Source organism: Falco rusticolus, chromosome 9 (genome assembly GCF_015220075.1).
Source record: "Falco rusticolus isolate bFalRus1 chromosome 9, bFalRus1.pri, whole genome shotgun sequence".
NCBI classification, from domain to species: domain Eukaryota; kingdom Metazoa; phylum Chordata; class Aves; order Falconiformes; family Falconidae; genus Falco; species Falco rusticolus.
Window position 1 is genome coordinate 47,358,508 of NC_051195.1, and position 22,729 is coordinate 47,381,236.

The 22,729-nt window shown below is 57.9% G+C and overlaps 1 protein-coding gene across 3 annotated transcripts in view; it reads right to left on the reverse strand.

Annotated features, from left to right (window-relative positions):
* Positions 1-18,944, reverse strand: part of NOTCH1 (notch receptor 1) — a 44,599-nt gene extending 25,655 nt beyond the window's left edge. For 2 of the 3 annotated variants that reach the window (XM_037400368.1, XM_037400366.1), the window contains exons 1-2: positions 18,728-18,944; positions 16,923-17,004 (exon numbers count right to left, since the gene is read on the reverse strand). In XM_037400368.1, the coding sequence (XP_037256265.1) occupies positions 16,923-17,004; positions 18,728-18,785 (140 nt within the window). In that variant the 5' untranslated portion in view covers positions 18,786-18,944. Of the gene's footprint in view, positions 1-16,922; positions 17,005-17,473; positions 17,563-18,727 lie in introns of those variants that run through there. The other variant, XM_037400369.1, reaches the window with a different exon arrangement.
* Positions 18,945-22,729: the final 3,785 nt, after the last annotated feature.

Consider the following 22,729-nt stretch of genomic DNA (forward strand, 5'->3'; position numbering starts at 1 on the left):
CCAGCTGAGATCTTCCCCAAAGCCAAACCCTGCACAAGAAGGGCTGAGCAGCCCCGGCTGCCATGTCCCTCTGTGGGGGGGCCCTGAGAAAAGGCCCCCCGATGCGGCCACCAGCTCAACCATCTGTCACCGTTGGCCAACAGGGCTGGAACAACTGCCTGCTGCAGGAACGGGGCAGGTGATGGGGACATGCCCCAAGGGCAAATCCCACCAGTCATCCCAGCGAGGCTGGGCAGGATGCAGGGCCGGCAAAGGACCCCACGGACTGGGGAGACGCCCCCCAGGAAAGGGAGGACAGAGCAAAGCTGTGCACAGAGAGACCAAGGGCACCTGACATCAAGAGAATATCCCAGGGATGAGGCCCTTCAGCATCTCCCCAGCGCAAACCCTCCTGCACGGCTTCTCTTTTAGCATGTCTGCAACACGAGGTGCCACGCGTCTTGTCCCCTAGCAGCTCTGCTCACATTACACCACCTCCAAAGGCCACCACCCTGGCCGCGCTGTGCCGAGCGGCCATTGCGAGAAGGGCACGGGAGGAGTGAGACGCCACCAGCACGCTGCTGTCCCACACCGCGATGGCAATGCCACCGCAGCAGAGCAGGGCATGCCACGCTCAGCTGCTGCCGGGCTGCTGGCTGCTATCAGAGACCCTGAGAGCAGAAATAAACCTGGGGTCGGCTGCATGTGTTGCCGTGAGCTTGGGATAAGGCAGTCACTGCTGGAGGTGATGGACCTGGGCACAGGGGGACTGTGGTGCCCGCTGTGCTTTGGCAGGTCAGAGAGCTCAGGGTACCCACGTGCCCACACCCATCGCCACCCAAGCTAGCAGGACCTTGTGTCCCCAAGCCTCGTGCGTGGCATCCAAGGCTCCTGTGGCAGGCAGACCCCTGGGGTGCACTGGGCCAGGGAACGCTGCAACCCCAAGGCTGTAGAGCAGAGCACTCACCTGCAAACCCCAAAACAAGAACGTGGGGCTCCTCCAGGGAAGCACAGCCAGCAACCCCCCGCCCTCAGCCAGCCCTAACCCGGAGCTGCCGCGCTTTGCCGCGCCACGCTGGCGGCAGGACCGCGTTCTGGCCCTGCTCCCCCTCTCTTTTTCCCCTACTTTTTTTTTTTTTTTTTTTTTTTAACCCAATTCTGATTTCATTGTTGGGGATTGTGTGAGAATTTGTCAGGATTCAGAGACATTTTGAGTTAATGAGACGGCATTATCCAGGCCAAATGAAAAAGAAAATGTGTATAATAATAAATCAGGGCATCTGCTCGGCACACAAAGGGCGGCGGGGAGCAGGTGTGCATCCTAATGAGGCAGAGCAGCTGCCGGCGGCCGATGCGATGCCCGGCTCGACGGCGGCTCCGAGCCCAGGGCGCCATGGCCACGGGGCGACGGCGCTTCTGGGTGGCTGCGCCACGGCCGCGCGGGCAATGCAAGGGCTGGGGCCGCGGCCGCCTGAGAGGGGCCATTGTGCGGGGCCAGGCGGCCGGCACAGGCACGCCGCCGGCGAACCGCTCAAGTGTGCAGTCATCTGGTAAAAGCACCGCTCTCCCCCGCCTCGCCGCACCACACACGCTTTTTTTCTTAAAACAATCCGCCAGGCCCTCGCGGCGGCTGGCGGACAGGGAAGCGTCACGAGGTTCTCCAAGGGGAGAAAAAAAAAAAAAAAAAAAAGGAATAAGAATAATAATTTAAAAAAAAATGATGATGGACAAAGAGCCCCAGAGAATGCGCGGGAATCGCTGAGCACGTGGGAACCAGCACGGCACTGGCTTTGGTTTGCGGCAGTGCCACCGTGGGCAGCCGGGACCTGGAGGCGATGCTCTGCATCCCTGGCCGAGCCGGGCAGGCAGTGCGGCCGCTGCTGGGATTGGGGGTCCTGCACCACAGAGCTTAAATGAGGCCAGTGCGAGGGGCGCAGAGCCGAAAGCCCTCCCACCCAATTAAGTTTTCGGACCGTTTCCAATTTCAGTGCAGGCAAGTGGTGGTTTGAGCTCACGGATGGGAAGCTCAGCCCGAGCCTGGGCATGGTTATTAGCCAGGAGGTTAATTAGTGACTGGAGAAACTCCCCTGAGCCCCTGCCCGAAGGCGCAAAGGGGGCCGGGGCCATTGGCAGTGCCTGGGCTGGGGGCTGCCCTATGCCCAGCTGCTCTGCCCTGGTGCTTTCCAGGCTTTTGCTTCAGGAAATCCCTCAAGTTTCATGGAGTTTGCAGATTTGTTTTAAATGGCTTTCTATTTGTTTGTTTTAAGAGCTGGTTTATGGATGCAATCAGCTCGAGAAGAGAGGAGGGTGCGGCAGACACAGGAAAGGGCTTGGCACAGGTCTGCCCAGGCCAGAAGGGGCTGAGCTGAGTGATGGACACACACGGCAGGTGGGACCAGGATACGACCAGGGTACGGTACGCTCATGCATCACATTTCCCCTCCCTGCAAGGTGGGTATTTCCAGCCACAGAGAAGTGCTAGTGATCCAATTTTCCAGAAAAAAAGCAATACGACACAGGCACCCTTAAAATCCAGTAGCCACTACTGTAACCCATGGAAGAGTTTGCATCGCACAGAGTGGGGCTGTGCAACACAGACCCACGGTGGAGGTCTGGTGACTCCTGAACCACAACCGCAACTGTGGCAGGGACGGGGACAGCACTGGCATACCCAGTCCAGCCCTGGCATACCCATGGCACACACAGCACCAACTCCCAGTGCGGGGAGCCCTCTCAAATCCTTCCACAGTTTTCTAAGCCATTTCAGTTTCTTATCAAGGTTTCAGAACAAAAGGTCTCTGATGGCCCAGATATCACTGTCACGATAGTGATATCGTCGCTCAGCGAGAGCATGGAATGAGGACACTGGATGCTCCTCCACTTGCACACAGCAGCACCTGGGACATGCCTACGGGCTGTCTTGCACCCAGCAGCTTCATCATCTGTAGATGCTTCTGCACAGAAACGATGCTATTTCTGACCAGGTTTGCAACAACAAGTCTGAGACAGGGCAGGGGAGAGCGTGGCTGCGGACCAAAGCCACGGGATGAATCCTGCTGTTACCTCCCCGTGTGGGTCCCACGGCTCACTCGCAGCCGGAGACTCTGGAGCCGCATTTAAAAGCCCAACAACCGCAACAGCTTTATAGCCCTGGCTGCAGAGGAAAGCCTGGAGACAAGCCTTGCATGCAAAGCAAGAGATCAAAAACCAGGTGAAGAATAAGGCCAGCCCAAGATGTAGTTATTTTTCAGCTCTCCCAGGTCTGGAAAGGCTGGATTCAGCAGAACCAAGTTCAGCTCCCAGCTGTGCTGCAGCTTCATCATGCATCCACCTACTTCTCCAGGGGCTAAAAAGCTCTCCCAAAGTTCAGCCCAGGGAGCTAAGCTTTATTTTCTGTAAAAAACATACCGGCGGGTGGTGGTGTCACAGCTCCCAGGTGAGCAGACACGGAGGATGCGACGTCCCCGCAGGCTCAGCAGGGTGAAGATCACCCTGTGGTTTTTCCTTTGGCATTTCCCAAGCAAGGACTACCCAACCAAACCCCAAGCAGCTTATGGAAATTAGCATAAGAGACATTAAAGCTACACTTTAATTATAGATATATGTGTTGGCAGAGGACAGGGCGGGTGCTCCAGGATCAGAACAGCTCAGAAGGGCCATTAGAAAGCAACTTCGAGGCAGTGAAAGGCAGCTGAGCTCCCTGGGGTCCTGAGGAGCCTTCAAGAAATCTCCAGAGAGGCCAGCATGGCCACGCTCCCAGCCCCACGCCACAATGTACGCTTCGTTCCCGACCCAGGCAGGAATGGCTAAAAATACCGGTGCCTCTCCCTCCCCGGAGCATGCAGCTGAGAACCGTTTCTGTCAACTCATTAAGCTGCTGAAGAGGCAGCAAACACTCCTGCCACGACCCACCCCACCGTTTCAAATGGTGACAGAGGGTGACGACATCCCAACCCCGGTGATGGCCGAGCCCTGCTCCAATGCACGATGCTCCCTCTCCCAGCACCGTGCCAATGTAAGGAGCAAGCCTGGGCAGACAGTCTCACAACTTCTCACTTCCAGGATATTTTTTATGTGACCTAACCAAGGGACTGGGGCTGTCACCAAAGCACCAGGCAGGACAGAGGACAGCGATGCGGCAGCTGGTCCCCATCCCTGCGGATGGGGATGCTGCATGTGCTCCTCGCAGGTGTGAACATGCTGATTTACATCCCCTGAGCGTCTGGGACTGCCATCCATCCCAGTGGCTTTTTGTTCTGGGGGGGTCAGGCAGAGGCTGGGGGCTGGATTCCCACATCAGGCTGCAACGCATCTTCCACCCACCCCCCCCCACGCTGGCCCCAAGCGAGCACCCACGCCTGGAGCACAAACTGCTGCGAGGGGGGAGGCACAATTAATAATGCACCACGCTCCCAACCCATAAATCTCCAGCACGATTCATGGGCGATGTGAAGGGTGACGGAGAAGGCCTTGTCCAAGGTCAGACTGTGAGTCCCGGGGGACAGCCTGGGAATGGGAACAGTGGCCCTGAATTCCCACCCCGTTCCCAGCGCCGAGCCCGGGCCAAATCTGGATCTGCTCAGCGTGGGCACGTGCATTTGTTGTGTCTGCTGCACATCCTTAACGAGTTACAAACAACGGCCCAGCACTGCAGTTATTTCAGCAAGGATCCAGAAAAGCTCGGCAGATCATATAATCAAAAGCATGAATGAGCCGTAGGAACATCAGTGTGCCAACAAACTCTGCTGCCGCCGCCGCCCCAGCTTTGCATTACGCACGTGCTTGGCCGGGCGCCGCGGCATGGAGCAGTGCCGGCAGAGTTGGGGTGCCCATCCCAGCCCCCAGCAGCCCTCAGGTCCCGCACTGGGTGCTCTGTGCGTGCGGCTCTGCACCCGCTGCCGGCCCTTTGTTCGCTCCCTCCCTGCTTGCGGTGCGCAAGGCCTTCCCTCCAACCCACCAGCAACAGGTTTTGTCCCTCCGCAGCAATGTGGGCACTGAAAGCATCCCGAGGCAGATGTTTCTGTGACCTCTGACCCAAGACTAATGTTTTCTTTTCTGTGCTAAGCTGCCATCTGCCACGGCCGGCACAGATGACACCCAGGAGCTCCCACAGCCCACCCCGGCACGGCTCCTGCATGGCGGCATGGGGGCTTTGTTCAAATTTGGGATGTGTCAGCTCTGCCCAAGCACAGCCCAGGGGCCAGGGGGTGTTTCAGAGGTGCTGGGTGCATGGGGGATCCCCTGGATGTTGGGGGGCTCAGCAGAGGCTGCGCCTGCACCACCCCACAGCTGAGAACAGCCACACTTATGACACCCATTGCTCTCCTGCCCGGCGCCAGCGCATCCTCCCAAGGGCTGAGACCTTGGCAGGGCTGGAGGTAAAACCCACCCCGGGCTTAAAACGCACAAAATAGACCACAAACAAAAGCTTAAAACGCACAAAATAAACCACAAGCAAAATGAAAACCAAGTGTAAGCTGGAGCATGGCCACCAGACATGGCAGGGCAGGGGGCAGACCCACGCCGCAGGAGGGGATGGGGGGGCTGGCAGTGAGCCCCATCCCCACCGCTGGCCCCGTGTCCAGGCTGCCTCTTATCTGCACTGCTATCATAACCTCTTCCTCACCCACATCTGCTGGAAGCATAAATGGCCACGCTTGTTTTCCCCAAGGTATGAGCACCGTGGGAAAGCTGAGGAGGGGAGGCTCAGGTCTTTACTCAAGCCCCATTTTGGGGGTCTTGAGACTAACGGAGCCAGGAGAGTCCCTGTTGTCTCTAGGGCAGCAGTGAACCTAGGCACCAGGTGTGGGGTCTCCCCCGCCACAGGGAGCTGGCCCCATCCCGCTACCCATCCCCAGGCGCAGGCTGGGCTGGTGGCAATGCTGCTTTCTGCCCGGTGGTACCCATGGCCTGGAGCAGCCATCCCAGACAAGCCATCCTCTCTGTGCCCCAGAGCCCCCGGCAGAGCCACCCCAGCACAGAGGCGGTTCAGCAACCACAACCGTGACCCTGCGTGGCGCAGAGGGTCTCCACCGACAGACCACCACACCCACACAGCCCTCTGCACCAGCAAACACTGCAGGACCGAGCGGATGCCTGCACCAGTGCGGACCCTGCGGAGCGAAGCAAGTGGCCAAACGTGAGCAGGACGCTCGGATTTCACGTGTTTGCTGGCAACAGCTGAGGGAAGAAGAAATAACCAGCAGGAGAGTCCCCCTCAGCTGCACTAAGTGACCACTGCCACTGCTGCCAGCCACAGAGTGGAGACAGGGCCCTACCCCCCCCCCACCCCCACCCCGCACGCCCCTGGGGTAACTGCCGTCCTTGGAGCCACAGCTGCCTGCCTTCACACCTCCACCTGTGCCACCCCAGCAGCTGCAGACCCCGGGCGTTAAGCTCGCTTTCCATCAGGCATTCACGCACAAGAGTCACTTTTCCAGTTGTGCCAGTGGCTTCCTGCCTGGCACAGCCTGGAAGCAACACCCCAGCTTTCTCCTGGAGTTACACCCTTCCCCCTAAGACACACTTGCTCAGTGCCAGCCCGGAGGATCCTGATCTCCCCCAGCTCCAATCCAACCAGAGAAAGGGGTGGTGCTCAGGGATACGTCTCCATGTCACCGAGAGATTTGCTTCGTACTCCATCTTCCATTCCACCTTATTCCATTCATCCTTATCCATTGCTTTCCCACCAGCCCCTCCTGTGCTCCTGCATGGAGCATCATCAGGGACTGCACGTGCACACAACTGTCTACAGGATGGCTTCCCCGCAGCATCAGCCTGCCCCAGAAGTACCCCATGAGCACAGGAGAACACTCCGGAGCCAGGGGAAAGCAGACAGGCCTGGGAAATGGTCCGCTGGGAAAGCAGAACTCAGCACCCTGCGTCTCAGCCCATGTCCTGCTCAGCTCCTGCCCCGGCATTGCCACCCTGCCCAGGGTGGCAGGGCACCCCTTGAGCCAGCAGAAGAGAGATGGGTGCAGGGAGATGAGAAACAATTTTGGACGCTGCCCTGAGCTCCCTGGGGTATGTGGGGCTGTGGCTGCTCCCTCCTGCCCTGCCCGCCTGAGGCTGGTGGGGGCCGCTTGAGCCCCCTCCCAGCCGCGGGCACAGCCAGGCTCACCGCGCCTCACCTGCAGCTTTGCTCTGTGGTTTCTGGCACAGCCGTCCGTTAAGAAACCAAAGGCTTTGCCACGGCTCCCAGGAGAGCCAAGGCAGAAGAGGCAGAGCTGCCCAGCTCCCCCTCACACACATCGGGCACCCCGGCTGGGCGATACACCCCAGAGCTCCCACCAGCCCTGCTGCGCTCCCCCGGCGCCAGCACGGCCCCACAAACACCTCCGGCAGCCGCAACATGGCTCCCAGCACCAAAACCCAGTGCTAAACCAAACTGGTGGTTTTTTTTATGAAGTCCCATCCAGGACCTGCTTTATTAAACACTCTGGGACACCAGCCTGGGAAAAAAAGAGAGTTTCACACAGGGAGGGCGGTTGGCAAAGCAGCAGGTTACTCCGAGTGACATCAGGTTAATAAAGCAAGAGCAGATCTCCAGTCTTGTTTAATTAAAAAAAGCAAACTGCAATTCCAAAGTCTTTGATGTGTTTTTTGGGTTTTTTTTGTTCGTTCCATTTCATTTTTGACCTAGCCCAAGCCATCTAATTGAGATTTTAAGATCCAGACTTTCATCTGGAGAGAAACTAAAGGAATTCCGAAAGCTGGATGTACTCATGGACAGGAGTGGGGAAAAACGTGCTAGAGCCCTGTTCCTCCTACCAGTTCGATGGGGAGAGGGAAAAAAAATGGCTTTGTTTCTTAAGTAGACATTAGTCAGGACATTTTGGGAATCAAAGTTCCCATTGTAATGAAAAACAATATAATCCCATTACTAAGCAAAGTGGCCAGGCTATTCACCGGGTGGTAACCGGCTACCTGGGAAGGAGCAGCCCTTCAATGGAGCTTCATTCACAATAAACATGAAAGATGTCGAAGGAAGAGACCAAGACAAAACTCGCTTCATTCCCACCCTCAACAATGGCTGCTATGGATTTTTTTTCCCCAGTTGATGTTTTTTATATCCTCTGCCGGCATGAATCTGCACAGCCCTATTGTTCGTGGGAGCGGGCTGCCCTGAGCCGAGCTCTGCCCTCTCTGCTCATCCCGGTCCCTGCTCAACCTTCTCTTGGAGAAGCCCATTTATGGGGCCACCATGAAGGATGTGCTTCCCTAGGGAACACGGGCTGAAGCCGGCGAGTGATCCCACTGTCCCCTTGCCGGGCAGGGGCGAGCATCCTGAGGCAGGTCCTCAAGAAGTGCCCACACGGGTGACCAGGGTGCCCAACCGCTGTTACCCAGCTCTCCTCTCCCTCCGCAGTGCTGCCCAGCAGCTGTGGCGTTTGAGAGCACCCACTGCAACTGCTCCCTGCTTTGATTTTTCAGATGTAAACATTTTCCCTTTAAAAACATTCTATCCTTTAAGCCAGCTGAAAGAAAAGTTGGAACTGGGGGGAGATGCGGAATTTCCTCCTCCTGAGGCCACCCTCCCTTCCCCGTCCCTTTCAGGGTACGTGCCCATTTCCACCCGCTCTGGACACAGTGCTGCCCACACCCGCTGCCTGTGCAGGGCAAATCCACGCTGCCTTGCTCTGACATGCACACAGTGCCGGTGTCACCACCTCCCTAAGCGATGAATTCTTATTTTTTTTTCGTTATCCCCTTAAACGAAGTTTTGGCTACACACCGTGCTGCCTGAGAGCCAAATATGGAAAACTCCCACCCGGGACACGCGTGACCCCACCATCCCCTCTTCTAATCCTGAACATAAAACCTGAGATTAGGATCTGAACAGCCACCAAGAGTTTAAACAAGCTATATTTAGCTCCGATATTTATAAACAGGAGGGGGGGGGGGGTGCAGAGCACATGGGTGCCCCTGCAGCACAAACCCTAAAGCCAGAGCAATTTGCTCCGAGGCTTTTTTGGTGAAAGGATGGGAGGGCACAGATGGCCAGTGATGGATCCAGTTCCCCCCAGCCACAGCCATGAAGCTGCTGGTTTCTCTTCGCAAGCAAAGCTCCCCAAAACAGTTATTAGCAACAAAAACCTCGCCTCCTTGGATACTATGGCCTGAGGGACGTAAAGCACCTCCAAGCAGACGGGTATCTATCTGCTCCTGGGATCTGCATCCCGGGATTTCTGTTGCTGCTGAGTTTATCCAAGGAAACGGCAAGAGAGGGAGGGAAGGTTCTGCCTCCGACACCTTTTGCCGGCAGAAATCCCTGTGTCAACATGACGCCCTCGCTGAGGGAGCGGGGACAATGGTGGCGGCTCTGCCCTCCGGCCGCAGCCCGCATTCCTGCCCCCCTCCCCTGGAAACCCCCCTTTTGTGGGGAGCAGCAGGCCCTGTGAAAGGGCCGTCTGTCGCCCTGCCTTTTGACTTGGAGGGTCTGTGTCTAACATTTTAATAGGGGCTGGGGGCTGGGGAGAGCCCCCCCCCCCCCGCCTTGTCCCAGGCTGCTCCCCAGCGGGGTCACTCTCCCAGCCCACCCCGAAGCCGGCGCACGGGGCTCCGGCCGCCGATGGGCTGTGGGTGCTGGTGGCACTGCACATCCTGCCCTCGACAGCCACATTCCTCCACCTGCTCCAAGAGGAGCTACTCGATGGGTTACCTGGCCGTGAGAGCCTTCGGGAGGGTCTTCTTCTGATCCCCCCCCCCCAAGGACGCGCTGGTGGGGCAGGAGCACTGGGAACATGCTCTCCTCCATGGCTGCTCATAGACAGCGGGTAATTTCCATCTTAAAATAAACCACGGCACACTCACACTCACCCCCCAGGCAGCGATGTCAGCAGGGAGCACATGGTACTTGGGGTCCCCATCACCCCACCAGCGCCAGCTCTCTCAGCCAGGGGACACGGGACAGAGCAGCTGGCAAAGTGAAGACCCCCAGGGCCAAAGGCTCCTTTCATTGCTCCTCTTGGGGACAGTTGTGGTGGACACAGGTAGTGTCACATCGCTCCAAGGAGCCATAAAGGAGGATGAGGAGGAATCAGCAGCAGGACAGGAAGCTCAGCCCTACAGCATCAGCCCTTGCAGTGGCCTGGGACTGATCCTGCACAGCCCTGGGACTGAACCTGCACAGCCTGGCACCACCACTCTCAGCTACACCAACTTCAGATGGAGCCCAAAGCAACAGGCTCCCAGCCCGGCGGTGCTCCCCCCGGCACCCAGCCCACCACCACAAGGCTGCTTGCCTGCAGGGTGTCCCTTCTATATAAATAAGGGCAACGTTATAGCGTCATTAAAACTTAATAAATCCATTTCCCATATAAATACCATTAAATTCAGATTTTGGGGAAGGGAATTAGGGTGAAAAGTTGTTAAAAGAAAATGACTACTGCGCAAATAAATTTTTGCAACTTGACTGAGCGTGAAAGTTTCCCATTAAAATGCAACTTCGCTCCCTTTGCTGGAAATGTGCAAGAGCCTAACAACCAGGGCCTAAACATTAACTGTTTAACTGACTTTTCCAATATTAACTCCAGACTGCCATGGGGGAAGGGGAGGACGTGACGGGTGCAAGCTTAAAGCAGACATTAATTACTGCTGTGCGAGGGAAGCACAACCAGAGCGCGCACCGCTCGCATCTCACCGGCATCGTGCTCCCAACAGCCCTTGGCAGACACAGACATGGGCATCAGCGGCCGTGAACTAAAAATATTATATTCTGTTCTGAGGCAGAGGTCCCCACATGGCCCAGTTCAATGTCTTCCCCCCTCCCCAATCCATCACGTGGGCTTTAGTTGTGGTCCTGATCCTGCACCCCAAGCACTGAGCACCGCATTTACCAACGGGCACCTCTGTCACCGCGAGCCAGGATGCGCCCAGCAGGCTGTGTCCTCCCTCTCGCACCAAGACAGGTTTTGATGTTCAGATACAGCAGCAGACAGAAGGGGAACTGAGGCACTCAGCAGACCTCACTTGACATATGTGGAAACCTCAACACCATCCCGTACTGCAGACCCCTGCCCATGGGGCACCTGCCAACACGGGGAGGTGACGGGGGAGACTTGACCTGCTGGACATGCACTAGAGCTGTAAACTGGGGCACTGCAACAGGTCTTGGTGCTGCTGCGCACCGAGGAAGGCAGAGTCCAGCCAAAGGTGTGCAAGCCTGAATGGGCACCGTCACACCATCGGGAAGCACCCTGAGCTGCTCCACCAGCAAGATCCAGGTGTCAAAAGTAAAGACTGGGGTGTCCCCAGGTGGGCATCTCTAACTGTCCTGGGGTCTCCAAGCAGGTGGATGGGAGCTGCCATAGCCTGGTGTCAGTAAGATCTAGCGGAGTGCTGCAAAGACTTTCCAACACCACACGTGCAAAGAGAGTTGTGCTAATATGTCCAGAGGGTGCTTCCTCAGCCCCCCGAGCCCTGGCGCTACAGCCCTGGTCAGACCCTGCCGATGCCAGCAGTGCCAAAGCAGGACCCTGCCCCTCACACGTCACCGCTCCTGCTCCTGGATGCCTCCACATTCAGATACCCAAGAAGCAAAAGCGCAGCACCCCACTCAGCACCAGAGTAACGTTTCTATGCTTATTCCAGATCTCTGGCTGATGTGAGTAGCTGCAGTTTTACCCCAGACCAAAGCGTGAGCGCAGCCCTGGGCTGGTGAGCACCCAGCACAACACCCATGGCCAGCAGTGCTCATGATAGCAGGGGTAACACAAACCTGCTGCTGCTGATAGCTCTCAAGGCCAACCTGAAGGAGCCCAGCACCACAGGATGGAGCCCTTCTGTGAACAGATGGACTGGGAAAGCTGGGATGTGTCCTCCCCGCAACAAATCCGGCTCACCAAGGAACCATGCAGCAAGGCAGCATCGGGGACTGGCAGGATTTTGGCACAGCTGCGGGGCTGGGTGGCTGAAGCAACATCCTTCCAGGCACTGGGGCTCAGCGCCACGTGCCAAGGGCACGTAATGAGATGAAAACACTATTTGGAAAGCATCTGGAATCACCCCAAACCATCACACCTCTGGCCTGATGGTCTTTTTAACCTTGGGCCCCCAAGCAAAGAGCTGCGGGAGGTCAGCCCAAGGCCAGCTCGGGGAGCAGTGAGTGAGCAGCCCAAGTGCCCTGCGGTGCTGCCCCATCCCAGGCGGCAGCAGGAGCCAGGCAGTCCTCAGGGATGGCTGGACATGAAACCACACACACCTGCAGCCCTGAGCAGAGCAGACAAGACCCTGAACACCTTTTTGGCCCCTGGGAAGGAGGCTGGACTCAACCGAGACCCCACTGCTGGTCTGCTTTCCCAGGAGGGTTTAAGTTGTATCCCAGAAGTTCTTCCACTCCACAGCCTCAATACATGGTCTAAAACCTTCACCTGGAGTTTGGCGACACGTTAACCAGTCTCCATTCAGATACAGAGCTTACCAGCTCTCAGTAAGTGCACCCCGAGGCTACCCCCTCGTTAAACACACTGATGCTCTATAAATTTCACATTCCACTCATGTACACATGCCGTTACCGTTTGGGACGCCTACCAACATGAGCAAAACGAGGGTCACTACACCTCCAGGCCTGGAAAGAGCAGGTTAATTTCCAAACAATGTTATTTTAAAACTTGCTAACTGCCCCCTGATTATGTTATCCAAGCCCTTAATTGGTGAATAGCTTGGTCTTGCAGTGACTTATACGTGTCTCCCTCGTGCTACATACAATAAACTGGAACAGCCTTGGAGGTGAGAGCAGGGTATGCAGTATTAGCTGGAACAAACTGACATATCGTGGCTTCCAGCAGGTAGGAAGACAGCGAGTCAGTTTGTTGAGATGGAAGAGATTTTGGTGGAGTAAAAGGTACCCCACAGGTCAAAGCCAGTGACCTCCAGAAGCTGCCCACGGAGCCCCATGCACCGCATCGCACCGCAGGACCACACATTTAACAGCTGCAAATACCTGGTGAGGAATAGCCCCTCTGGTCTCGGGTGATGATGGCCGCTGTGAATACCCCATCCCCTCTGCATCCTGGGGAGCCTCTGAGCAAATTCATCTCGGCACGCACCACGCCATCCCTCCTGCTCATCTCTGTGCCACACGTACTGCTGAGGGACCTACTGAGATATTTCTTCTTGAACATGACCCACACTTGCCCCTGTCCAAATGTAGTACAACCCTTTGGACATCACAAGTATCCAAGCCATGAGAAAAAGCAAGCAAAAACCCTCAGCCCAATCAATAAAATCCCAAGGCAAGTAAGCAGGAGTCCGTGGGACCACCTGAGACAACTGATAACCATCAAGACACCTGGCAGAGAGGAGAGATGTAAACAGAGATTCTTCTAGCAAAGAGCTAAAAAATCCCGCTGCTGTCCCAGTGACCTCACCAGCTGGGCTTCTCAGCTAAGTTTCTCTTCAACTGGAATCTGCAACAGGTGACGCTTTTGTATTTTTAATCTACCCTTTTACCCATTTCCACCTTGTTCTTTCCGAGAATGAGATCAGACTCGAAAGAGCCATCAAGAGTTCTCAACATGGCTGAATCACCGCTCGTCTACTGCTTTAAGAGCTTCCTCTGGTTGATTGTTCAACACTCCACCCTCTTCCTCTCCAGCATGGAGACTGCATTTTTTCTTTGTTATTATTTCATGGAAATAACGTTGGGTTAAAGCACATGAGAAAAACCAAACCAGAAGGAAACTTCCGCCCTTTACAATGAGATAACAATGACTGAGCAGTTGAATAACTTGAAGGGCACAGAGAGCTGCAGGGCTCAGATCACTCCTCTCGTCTTCCTGGTTGTCTCCTGGAAGAGTCTGGAGTTAAAATAACCATTTCTTCCCACTACAGTCCCCCCTCTGAACGTTTCTTCCAATGTTTCTGGCCCACTGCCCGTAGAAGCTGGTGGTGGCAACAGGCACCGGCTCCAGAGCCATCGCCCCAGCTGAACTACAACGCCACGCTGATTCATAAACAGAGGAAGTACTTTAGCAAACCGACTTTTCCCCCTTTTCAGCGCAAGCCTAGCGATTAATTTAACTTATTCTTTTCCTCTGCCATCTCTTCTGCTTCTCTGGGCGAGGGTATGACAACCCAGGCGCAGCTCCTCTGACTTGAATGGCACGAGGCTGGTGGAGTGGCGTTTGAAACGCAGCCTTCTTTCATGCCATCTGCTTTTAACTAGCAGAGCAAGGGAGGTCCTGGGAATAAACATCACATGGCACAGCAACCTAAAATCAGCCCTACTCCTTTGCAGGGATGCCAGTCAAAACTACGGTTGTCCAACAGTCTAATTAGGAGCTATCACTAGAAGTCAAAACGATCTTTTTGGAAAACCTTCTCATTTTGTCTGGGAAAATGCCTTAGTCAAAGGCAAGTGCTTTTTCTGGAAAGCCACAGCTATCCAGCACCACGAAACCACACGTCAAGCACCGCAGCAGCCATCATCTGCAGGCAGGACCGTCTAAAGCTCCGGATCTGGTCCGAGCGCTGTGCGTGGGACAGAAACACCCTGCGCCTCCAGCTGGGGTCCGGGCAAGATGCGCCAAACTCTGCGGCTGCTCCTCCAGCACTGAAAGACCCGGCTACCCCTGCCAAGATGGAAAGCAGCTCCAAAGGCGGCTTAATTAGGCCGCTTCTGTCGCGAGCCCTCCAGCCGATCAAATGCTCAGTCCTCTCCATTCAATTAAAGCCCTGCGTGCCCCGAACTGCCTGGCAAAGGGACAAACAAGATAAGACACCTGGAGTTTTACAAACTATCCCTGTAAAATAATAAAGGCAGAGAAATCTCATCGCCTCGCACCGGCGATTCCCTTTCCGTAACAGGGCCGATAACTCGGTTTCAGAGTTATCAGAGTCGTCTTCACGTAACCCAACGAGCTCTCTCCTGCCACAAACGCCAGGACGCTTGTCCGCTGGAGTAGCGTCTCCCTCGTACGCTATTTATTTCACTCCACTTTCTAATTGGATTTGTGGGGGCAGCACAATGGGGCTTTATGGCCAAACTTTGTTAAGTGCCAGGCCGAGCAGAGATGTGGCCAGCAGCCAAAATGGTGCATTTCACGCAGGCGCCAAAGGGCAGTGCCAAGCTTTTCTGCGTCTGGTATCTGTGTTCTTGGCTCTGCTTTGTTTAAGAAGCTTGGAAGCAAAACTCCTCGTAAAGAGATATTCAAACAAGTAAAAAACCAGGATTTTGCAAGCTGCTCTCAGATACCTCAGAAAGCTGCACCTCCTCCAGTCTGGCAGTACCTCCGATATCTGCCCCGATCGCCCACGGAGCATACCCTGCACGGGACAAGCGCTTTAACACACTGAGAACACACACTTTGGTTTCCTGCAAAAATAACTCGCACACACTCGTGAATCCATCCCAGCATCTGCAGCCAAGCGAGAGGTGGTTATTCACAGCTAGCAAGTTTAAAGAACAAGTTCTTTAAACTTTTTCTCTTAAAAAAAGCCCATCCCAAGCCTACTTTGGAGGCTTCTCCTCCATATAGAGCTCGCACACATCAGATCTAATTAGATTCCATCACCATCTGCACATGAAAAGTAAATCAGGAGTTGCAGAGACTTAAGAAAAAAAGGGAAGAATGACCACAAGGAAAAGGAGGGGTGTAAGGTTGGGGAGGGGGTGGAGGGTTGGGCATTCTGGGAAGCCATACATGATTAGTCACACAGCATTAATCTGCCTCCCTTAACAATAGCTGCCGAATTTCGACCGAATCCCAGCTGTCGCTCTTTGAATGAAAGAAAACAAGATTTAGAGCGTCAAGCGTTGGTAAGGGCTTCTGTGCAAAAAAAAGTGGCGTGCATTCATTAGTGGCTCACAAAGAGACCCAGCCTTTGTCCATTAAATTGCTCATGTGCCTGATTGATTTGCTGATTTATTTGCACCAAAGGGTTGGGGGGCTCAGCTTGGAGAAGGGGGCGGGAGGTGGCTGGCTACTGGGCAGAGTAACGGCACCCAGGCAGATTTGCAAAAAAGCAACACACATTGTCAAGGGAAACTGCCATTCAACAGGTTGGGATTGGAAATGCCTTCAGGTTCCTCCGCCGAGGACTTCCTATTTGGAAATTTGGGGTGGGTGGGAACGTCTCCCCGCCCGCTCTCAGCTCAGGCCACGTTCAACAGGCAGAGGGGAAATCTGGCCGGAAAACAGAGTCTTGCCCATTCACATTTCTTTTATGGAATCGTTTTTAAAAGGGAGCTGGAGTCTTATTCATTTCTCTTGATTATTGTTCCCTGGGAGCCTGGAGTGAATCGGCCATCGCTGCGGTGGGTCGGTTGGTCCTTCAAAGAGTCCCAACGCTTTACACATCCGTTTCCCCACAATCGGCTTGGAGAAAGCTCCGGCCCGGGTGCCAGGTCCTGCCAGGAACGCCGGGCTGGACCGCAGCTTGGCACCGGCGCTGGCAGGACTGCGGGAGGAGGTGGCCCTGCTCCCCTGCCCGCCCTGGGCGATGCCCCGCAGACCCACGGACATCAACGGGGCAGCTCCAGAGGCCAGAGCCACACCATGAAACCTCTCTTGAACGTTTATTGGAGATATACTGGGGCACCGCACCACGAACTGCCAGGGTGCGAGGGAGTGAAAGGCAACGCTTCGGGGCCAGGAGGGAGTAGCTGGAAGACAGACAGAGAGACAGACAGCTTCCCTCCCTGCCTGACGGTCCAACGAGTGCCGCGGGCTGGCCCTACCTCCTGCTCCATCAGCAGGGCAGTCTGCATAGGTTAACACCAGCAAAACATGGCCCTTTGCCCATGTTTTTCCACCCAGCTACGAACAAAGCCCAATCCTGCCAAACTCGCGGCGACTCCTACACAAGCAGGTTATTCTTGCCACTCAAGGAAAGAGAACGCATCTTGCCCTATTAAATCCAGAGCCTTCAAAGCAAAGTCAACATGCATGTCAATACTTTGGTCAGGAGAGATGAAAATCCTCTGGCTCCTCCATACTTACTGGCACACCTCCGTCCCGTTGAGAAAAGTTTCACACTTGCCCCCGTTGAGGCAGGATTCGGCAAGCTGTGTGCACCGTAAACCTGCAACAGAAGGAGAGCGTTAGCCATGGTGAAGGTTCTGGGTGGCAGTGGCAGTGGCTGCATCCCCTAGAGTCACCCAGACTGGGGACAGGCTCGCCGAGACCCCCTGCGCAGCCTGGTGAGATGGGGGCTGTGGCACCCGGTGGCCCCCAGTCGCAGGGTGATGGAGGCGGGCAGGGACCGCATGGCCCCAGTGCCGAAAGGCTCACCTAAAAATAAACTCAGGGTGGGCTCGAGGGCAGGCTCTGCCTTCTCCTCCAGTGGGAGGGCTGACAGAGAGAAACCCCAGATCAGGCCCTTGAGTGACAAATGCCATTTGGGAAAAACCATCCGCCCGAGGGCCCATGAGTTACCATTAACTCGGTAACGAAATGAGTTGCCCGTCACAACTTGCTATGAGTAAAGTTTTCATTGTCTGGCCCTCAGAGCCAAATTCTGCACAGTTACCACAGCAACTTGCTGAAAGTACCAGAATCGCTTCCGATTTCCACCCCGGCTCACTCTTCCCCCTTCTCTGCCCCACTCGCTCTTCACGGTAACCGGCTCCGCGCCACGCGTGTGCAGCCAGAGTGGTTTCACATCGAACAACTTGGCACCACCACGACCAGAACCAAACTTCTCTGCCAGGCGGCTGCCGAGCCCCCCGCACCCCAGGGACATCCTCGGGGCTCTGGCCGCGCCCCGCCCCCCCCCCCAGCACACCCCACAGGGGATGGAGAGGGGGGGCTGGGGACCGCTCCAGCCGGCCACAACTTTCTGCAAACTTCGCCTGCGAGGGCTGGGCGCCAGGCACGGCTCTTAGCCCGGGCGGTCCCGGTGCGGAGCGGGCCGACGGCAACCCTGCTGCCTTCCCTTCCCAAAACCCTCCCAGGACACTCCTGCTGTAAGGATGGTTGCTCGCTCGGGGCCGGGGCTGGGGGGGGCATGGCAGGGCCCCGGCCCCCCGCGGGCGGGCTGCTCCCCGCTCCGCCCCGCACCTCCGGCCACTTTCAGGGCTCTTCGCCCCGGCCCCGACCGGCCGCCCCCGACGGGAGCGCAGCGCGGCGCGGCGAAGCGCCCGGGCCCGCCCCAGGGCCGGCGCCGGCGGGGGCTGGGGGGGAGAGCCGGGGGGACCCTGGTGACTTTCAAGAAACAGGAAACCGAGAAAAATTTGCAAAACGGTTAAAAGCTCTCGTGGAACAACAGGCAGGAGCGCGGCCGCCCTGCGCGCCCCTCCGCGGGGCCGAGCCTGCCCCGAGCTCCGGCTCCCCGCCCGCCGGTCCCAGCTCCGACGGCCCCCACCCGCCCGCCGTCCCGAGCTCCGGCGCCCCCCGCCCCCCCCGTCCCCAGCTCCGGTCCGCCCGTCGGCAGCGAGCGCCAGCTCCCCGCGGCACCCCCCGGTACCGAGCTCCGGTTCCCGCCGGCCCCGAGCGCCGCTCCCCCGCCACCTCCGGGACAGCGAGTCCCTGCCCCTCCGCCGTGCTGAGCCCCGCTCCGCACCACGGCTCCAGCCCCGGTGTCCCCCCCTGCGGCGGCGCCGAGTTCCAGTCCCCCCCGAGCAGCTGCGCCCTGTCCCCAGGCACCGAGTCCGGTTCCCACGGACCCCCCCGCCCCGACGGCGCCGCGCTCCGGCACCCACCGTGCCCAGCCGGACTCGGGCCCCCCGCCGCGCCCGGCCCCGCTCTCGGCAAACTTCCTGCCGGGCCGGGGCGGCCGGTGCGGGGCCCGTCGCGGCGGCCCTCACCTCGCGTCAGGGCGGGCAGCAGGAGCACCAGGAGGCCGGGCGCCAGGAGCCGCTCCATCCCGCTCTGCTCCCGCCGCTCACAGCCGCATAGATCCGCGGGGCCTCGGCCGAGCCGAGCCGGTACCGGTGCCGGTAGGCGCTGCCCCGCCGGGAGCCCCAGACACAGCGCGCCCCACGCCGAGCGCAGCGACTCCGAGCGCCGGCGCCTCCCGCGGCTGCTCAGCCCCGGCGGGCCGGGCCGGGCCGGGCGGGAGGGCGGGGGGGCGGGACGGCGCGGGGCGGGACGGCGCGGCACGGCACGGGATGGGGCGGCACAGCACGGGACGGGACGCTCCTCCCTGCCCAGCCCGGGGGGCCGCGGGTGGGAAGCCCCTTCCCGCCACGGAGGGACCCTGCGTGAGATGGCAGTGGGGCGGCGGGGCAGACGCCCCCCGTGCGGCCACCGGACACCCCTGGTGGAGCCCCCCCCCCCCAGCCACCAGACATCCCCGGTGCAGCCCCCCCTCACACAGCCGCCGCACACCTCCGGTGCAGCCCCCCGTCAACAGCCGCCGCACACCTCCGGTGCAGCCCCTCCGTGCAGCCACCAGACACCCCCGGTGCAGCCCCTCGACGCAGCCACCAGACACCCCAGGTGCAGCCCCCCCTCATGCAGCCACCGCACACCTCCGGTGCAGCCCCCCCATGCAGCCACCGGACACCCTCGGTGCAGCCCCTCCATGCAGCCACCAGGCACCCCTGGAGCAACCCCCCATGCAGTCCCCACAACCCTGCAGTGCAGCCCCCCCCATCCCCAGTGCAGCTCCAGCACAGCCATCCCATGCAGCCACCACAGGGCCCCAGCACAGCCCCGGACCCTCCCAGGCAGCCCCCCCAAGCAGCCCCTGCATAGCCCCAGTGCAACCCCAGACACCTCCAGGTCGGCCCCCTACCCCAGCCTTGCTGTGGCTCCCCCATACACATGCTGCATAACCCCAGTGTGGTTCCCCCCATAGTCCCAGTGCAACCCCAGTGCAGCCCCCTTAAACAACCTGAGTACAGCCCCTGCGCAGCCCCCCTAGTGCAGCCCCCCAGCCCCTGCACAGCCCCTGCACAGGGGCAGCTGGAAATGGCTGGTTGCGCCGGTGGACCAGGGCTGAGCATCCCAGGGGGTCACCGGAGCACTGGGTGCAGGGTGTTGGGGGGGGGGAGGGGGGGGGCACGGGGTGGGATTCACCCTGTGACCAGCACCATGGCGCAGGTGCGCGCAGGTACGTGGAGCCATCTCCCAGCGCCTTCCCCGCCCGCGCAGGCGGCTGCCCCGGGAGCTGGGGTCGGTGGTGTTTGTTTTGTGCTGTGAACTGATGAACTCGCAGGCAGAGCCCTGGCCAGCCCGATGCGCCACATCAACAAATAAACAAATAAATTAGCGGAAGCGGGGAAGCCAAACCCGGGAGGCAGCCCCACAACCCCCAGATGTGCGCAGGCTTCCCAGGCGTGCAGCTCTGCCTGTGGGTCCCCGCACCCCCATACCCGTGTTCCCGGCGCCCCGTGCCAGCCTGCAGCCATTCTGTGCTGCAGGCGAGCCCAGCACGCCCAGCACGCCCAGCACGCCAAGCTGCATGGAGCCTTGGGATGGGGGCACGGGGAAGTCCCACCTGACACCCAGCCAGAGCCCAAGCCCAAACACTTAAACTCGAGTTTGCTGGTGTCACCCAACGGGTGTGCCTTCAGGGGGGTGCTCAGTGGCTGCGCCCCCAGAGCATGGAACCAGCCGTGTGAGGATGCTAATGAGGGATGCTTCCTCACAGGGTTGTGGGGGTCAATCCTGCTCAGCAAGCCTGTGGTGCCTGTAAAGGGAGAGGGGGGCAAAAGCTCATAGCACAGGGAATTTGGGGTGCTAACTGCCCTGGGGATGGGGCACCTAAATCCCATCAGGCTCCAGGGTCTCCCCGAGGCCCTCTGAGCTGTGGCTGTGGGAGGCCATCAGGCGGCTCTTCTACAGCTCTCAAAGATGGGGACGTGCGGGGCCAGCTGCTGACCTTTGGCTGAAAGCTCAGAAAAGAGGAAGAGGAGCAAGGGTCTGCAATGGGTTAATGGGAAGGAGGTGACACCGCTGTCATCTGTCTCTCTCATCACAGGGCACCTTTCAGCCCCAGGTTCATCCCATCCCATGCCAGGCCCAGCCGGGTGTTATCCCACTGCTTCCTGTTGTAAACTATTTCCAGAGCAAGTGTGAAACAATTAAACCAACCGAAGGGCAGGGTCTGCTCATCAGATCAAAGGAGGGAGCCCTGCAGCGGTACCTCGCTCCCCCGCTCTCCCCTCCTTCCCTGCACCTCCAGTGTTCATCACTTTGGGCTCTAACATGGTGCCCTGACCCCAGCTGGGGAGCTGGGGCTCTGAGCGGAGCAGGGTGCTGCTCACGCTTCAGGGGGCTCCAGTCCCCTATGAAACCTTAAAGCGTCCCGGGGAGATGCCACTTGGCCCACTCTGTCACGGCAGAGTAGGGGCAAGGCTGGGCCATTGACACGTTTCAAGAGCAAATAACAGATGCCAAAGGATGCGCAGCTGTAATGCCTCTGCACCGCCATTCTGGCCGGGAAGCAGGCACCCCCCCTCTTGTGCCCTCCCTGCAAACACCAGGGGGGTGGCAGTAGCAGGATGTGGCCCCTGCTGCTCCCCTGGCTGAGCAACATCCCTGCACCGCTGTGACCGCCACCACCGTCAGCCTCAGCCAGGCAGAAGGCAGTTGCGAGGGCGGCCTGAGGCTTCCACCGCTCGGGCTTCCTTGGAGATGGAGAATTCCGCTCTCTTTCTCCATCTCCTCCCGTTCTCCCTCCCCATCAGAGCCCAGGCAGCATCTCGGCTCTACCTGGTGGAAATACCGGCCGTAACTTTGCCCGGGCTTGTTCTCCATGTGCCGAAAGCACCATGTGTTTAGCTTAGCTGCACTGGGGGCTTGCTCCCTGGAACTGCAGAGAGCCCCCCAGCCCTGCCAGGTCATCATGTATTGTTGGGGTGCCCATGTCACCTGGGGATGGAGGGGTGGTGACGTTGGCTGCCACTCGGCGTGGGGGATGCGGTGGCAGAACCAGGTGGTGGAATCACCCAGCTCTGCCTGCTGCCCCGGCGCTGCCGCTGCGGATAACTGGCACCGCCTGCTCTCGGGGTGCTGGAAACCCACAAGCCTGGGGCTGAAAGAGCATGTGGGAAGCCATGTGCCAGCCCTGGCCCCGGCTTTCCTCTGCACTGGGGAGGGTCTGCTGGCAGCGGCCAGGGGCAAGGCGGTGGATACAGGCAAACACAGCCATGCGTGCAGCTGCGCAGCCGTGCCGCCTCACCCCCCCCGAGCACAAAAGGTCAAATACATCTATTTATTGCCATCACCCGGGGGCTGCTGTGACCCCGCGGCAGTGGGGTGGCTCTGCACCGGGGAAGGCTTTGCCGTGGGGGAGGTAAAAGGCTTCTCTGTGGTTTCTCACGGGCAGGACGGGGGCACAAGTGTCTCGGCATGAGGATGACCCCTCCAGCCGGGCGCTGCTGCGAGGTGCCCCGCTTTAATCTGGTGCCATCCTTCCCCTGGTACTGAGAGGATCTGGTGCAAGATCCTTGCAGGGAACCTCCTCGAGTTTCCTTCTCCCAAACGCCTCCTCCAGAGACTCCTACGAGGAAAAGAAAAAAAGAGAGGAAGGCAAAAGTCAGCGTTCAGCATAAATCTTTTTGCAATAAGAGGTGAATATGACATAAATCCAAAGAAACTTTTTATTTTGAGTGGTCTTCAGGGGTTAAAAATAATGGGATTTTAGGTACTTTTAAAAATAGCGTTCATAAAAGGCTTTAATAGAAACCTTGGCAACTGTCCATATGATTAGTGATTTAAAAACATAAAACCTCCACACATGTTTAAAAGTTTTAATAAGTTAAAATTAAATGAGTGAAACTCTGGGAATATTTTTTTGTTACTGCAAGCTAAGAAAATTATGTCCGTTAAGCAAAACTTAATACAAATATAAACAGGTA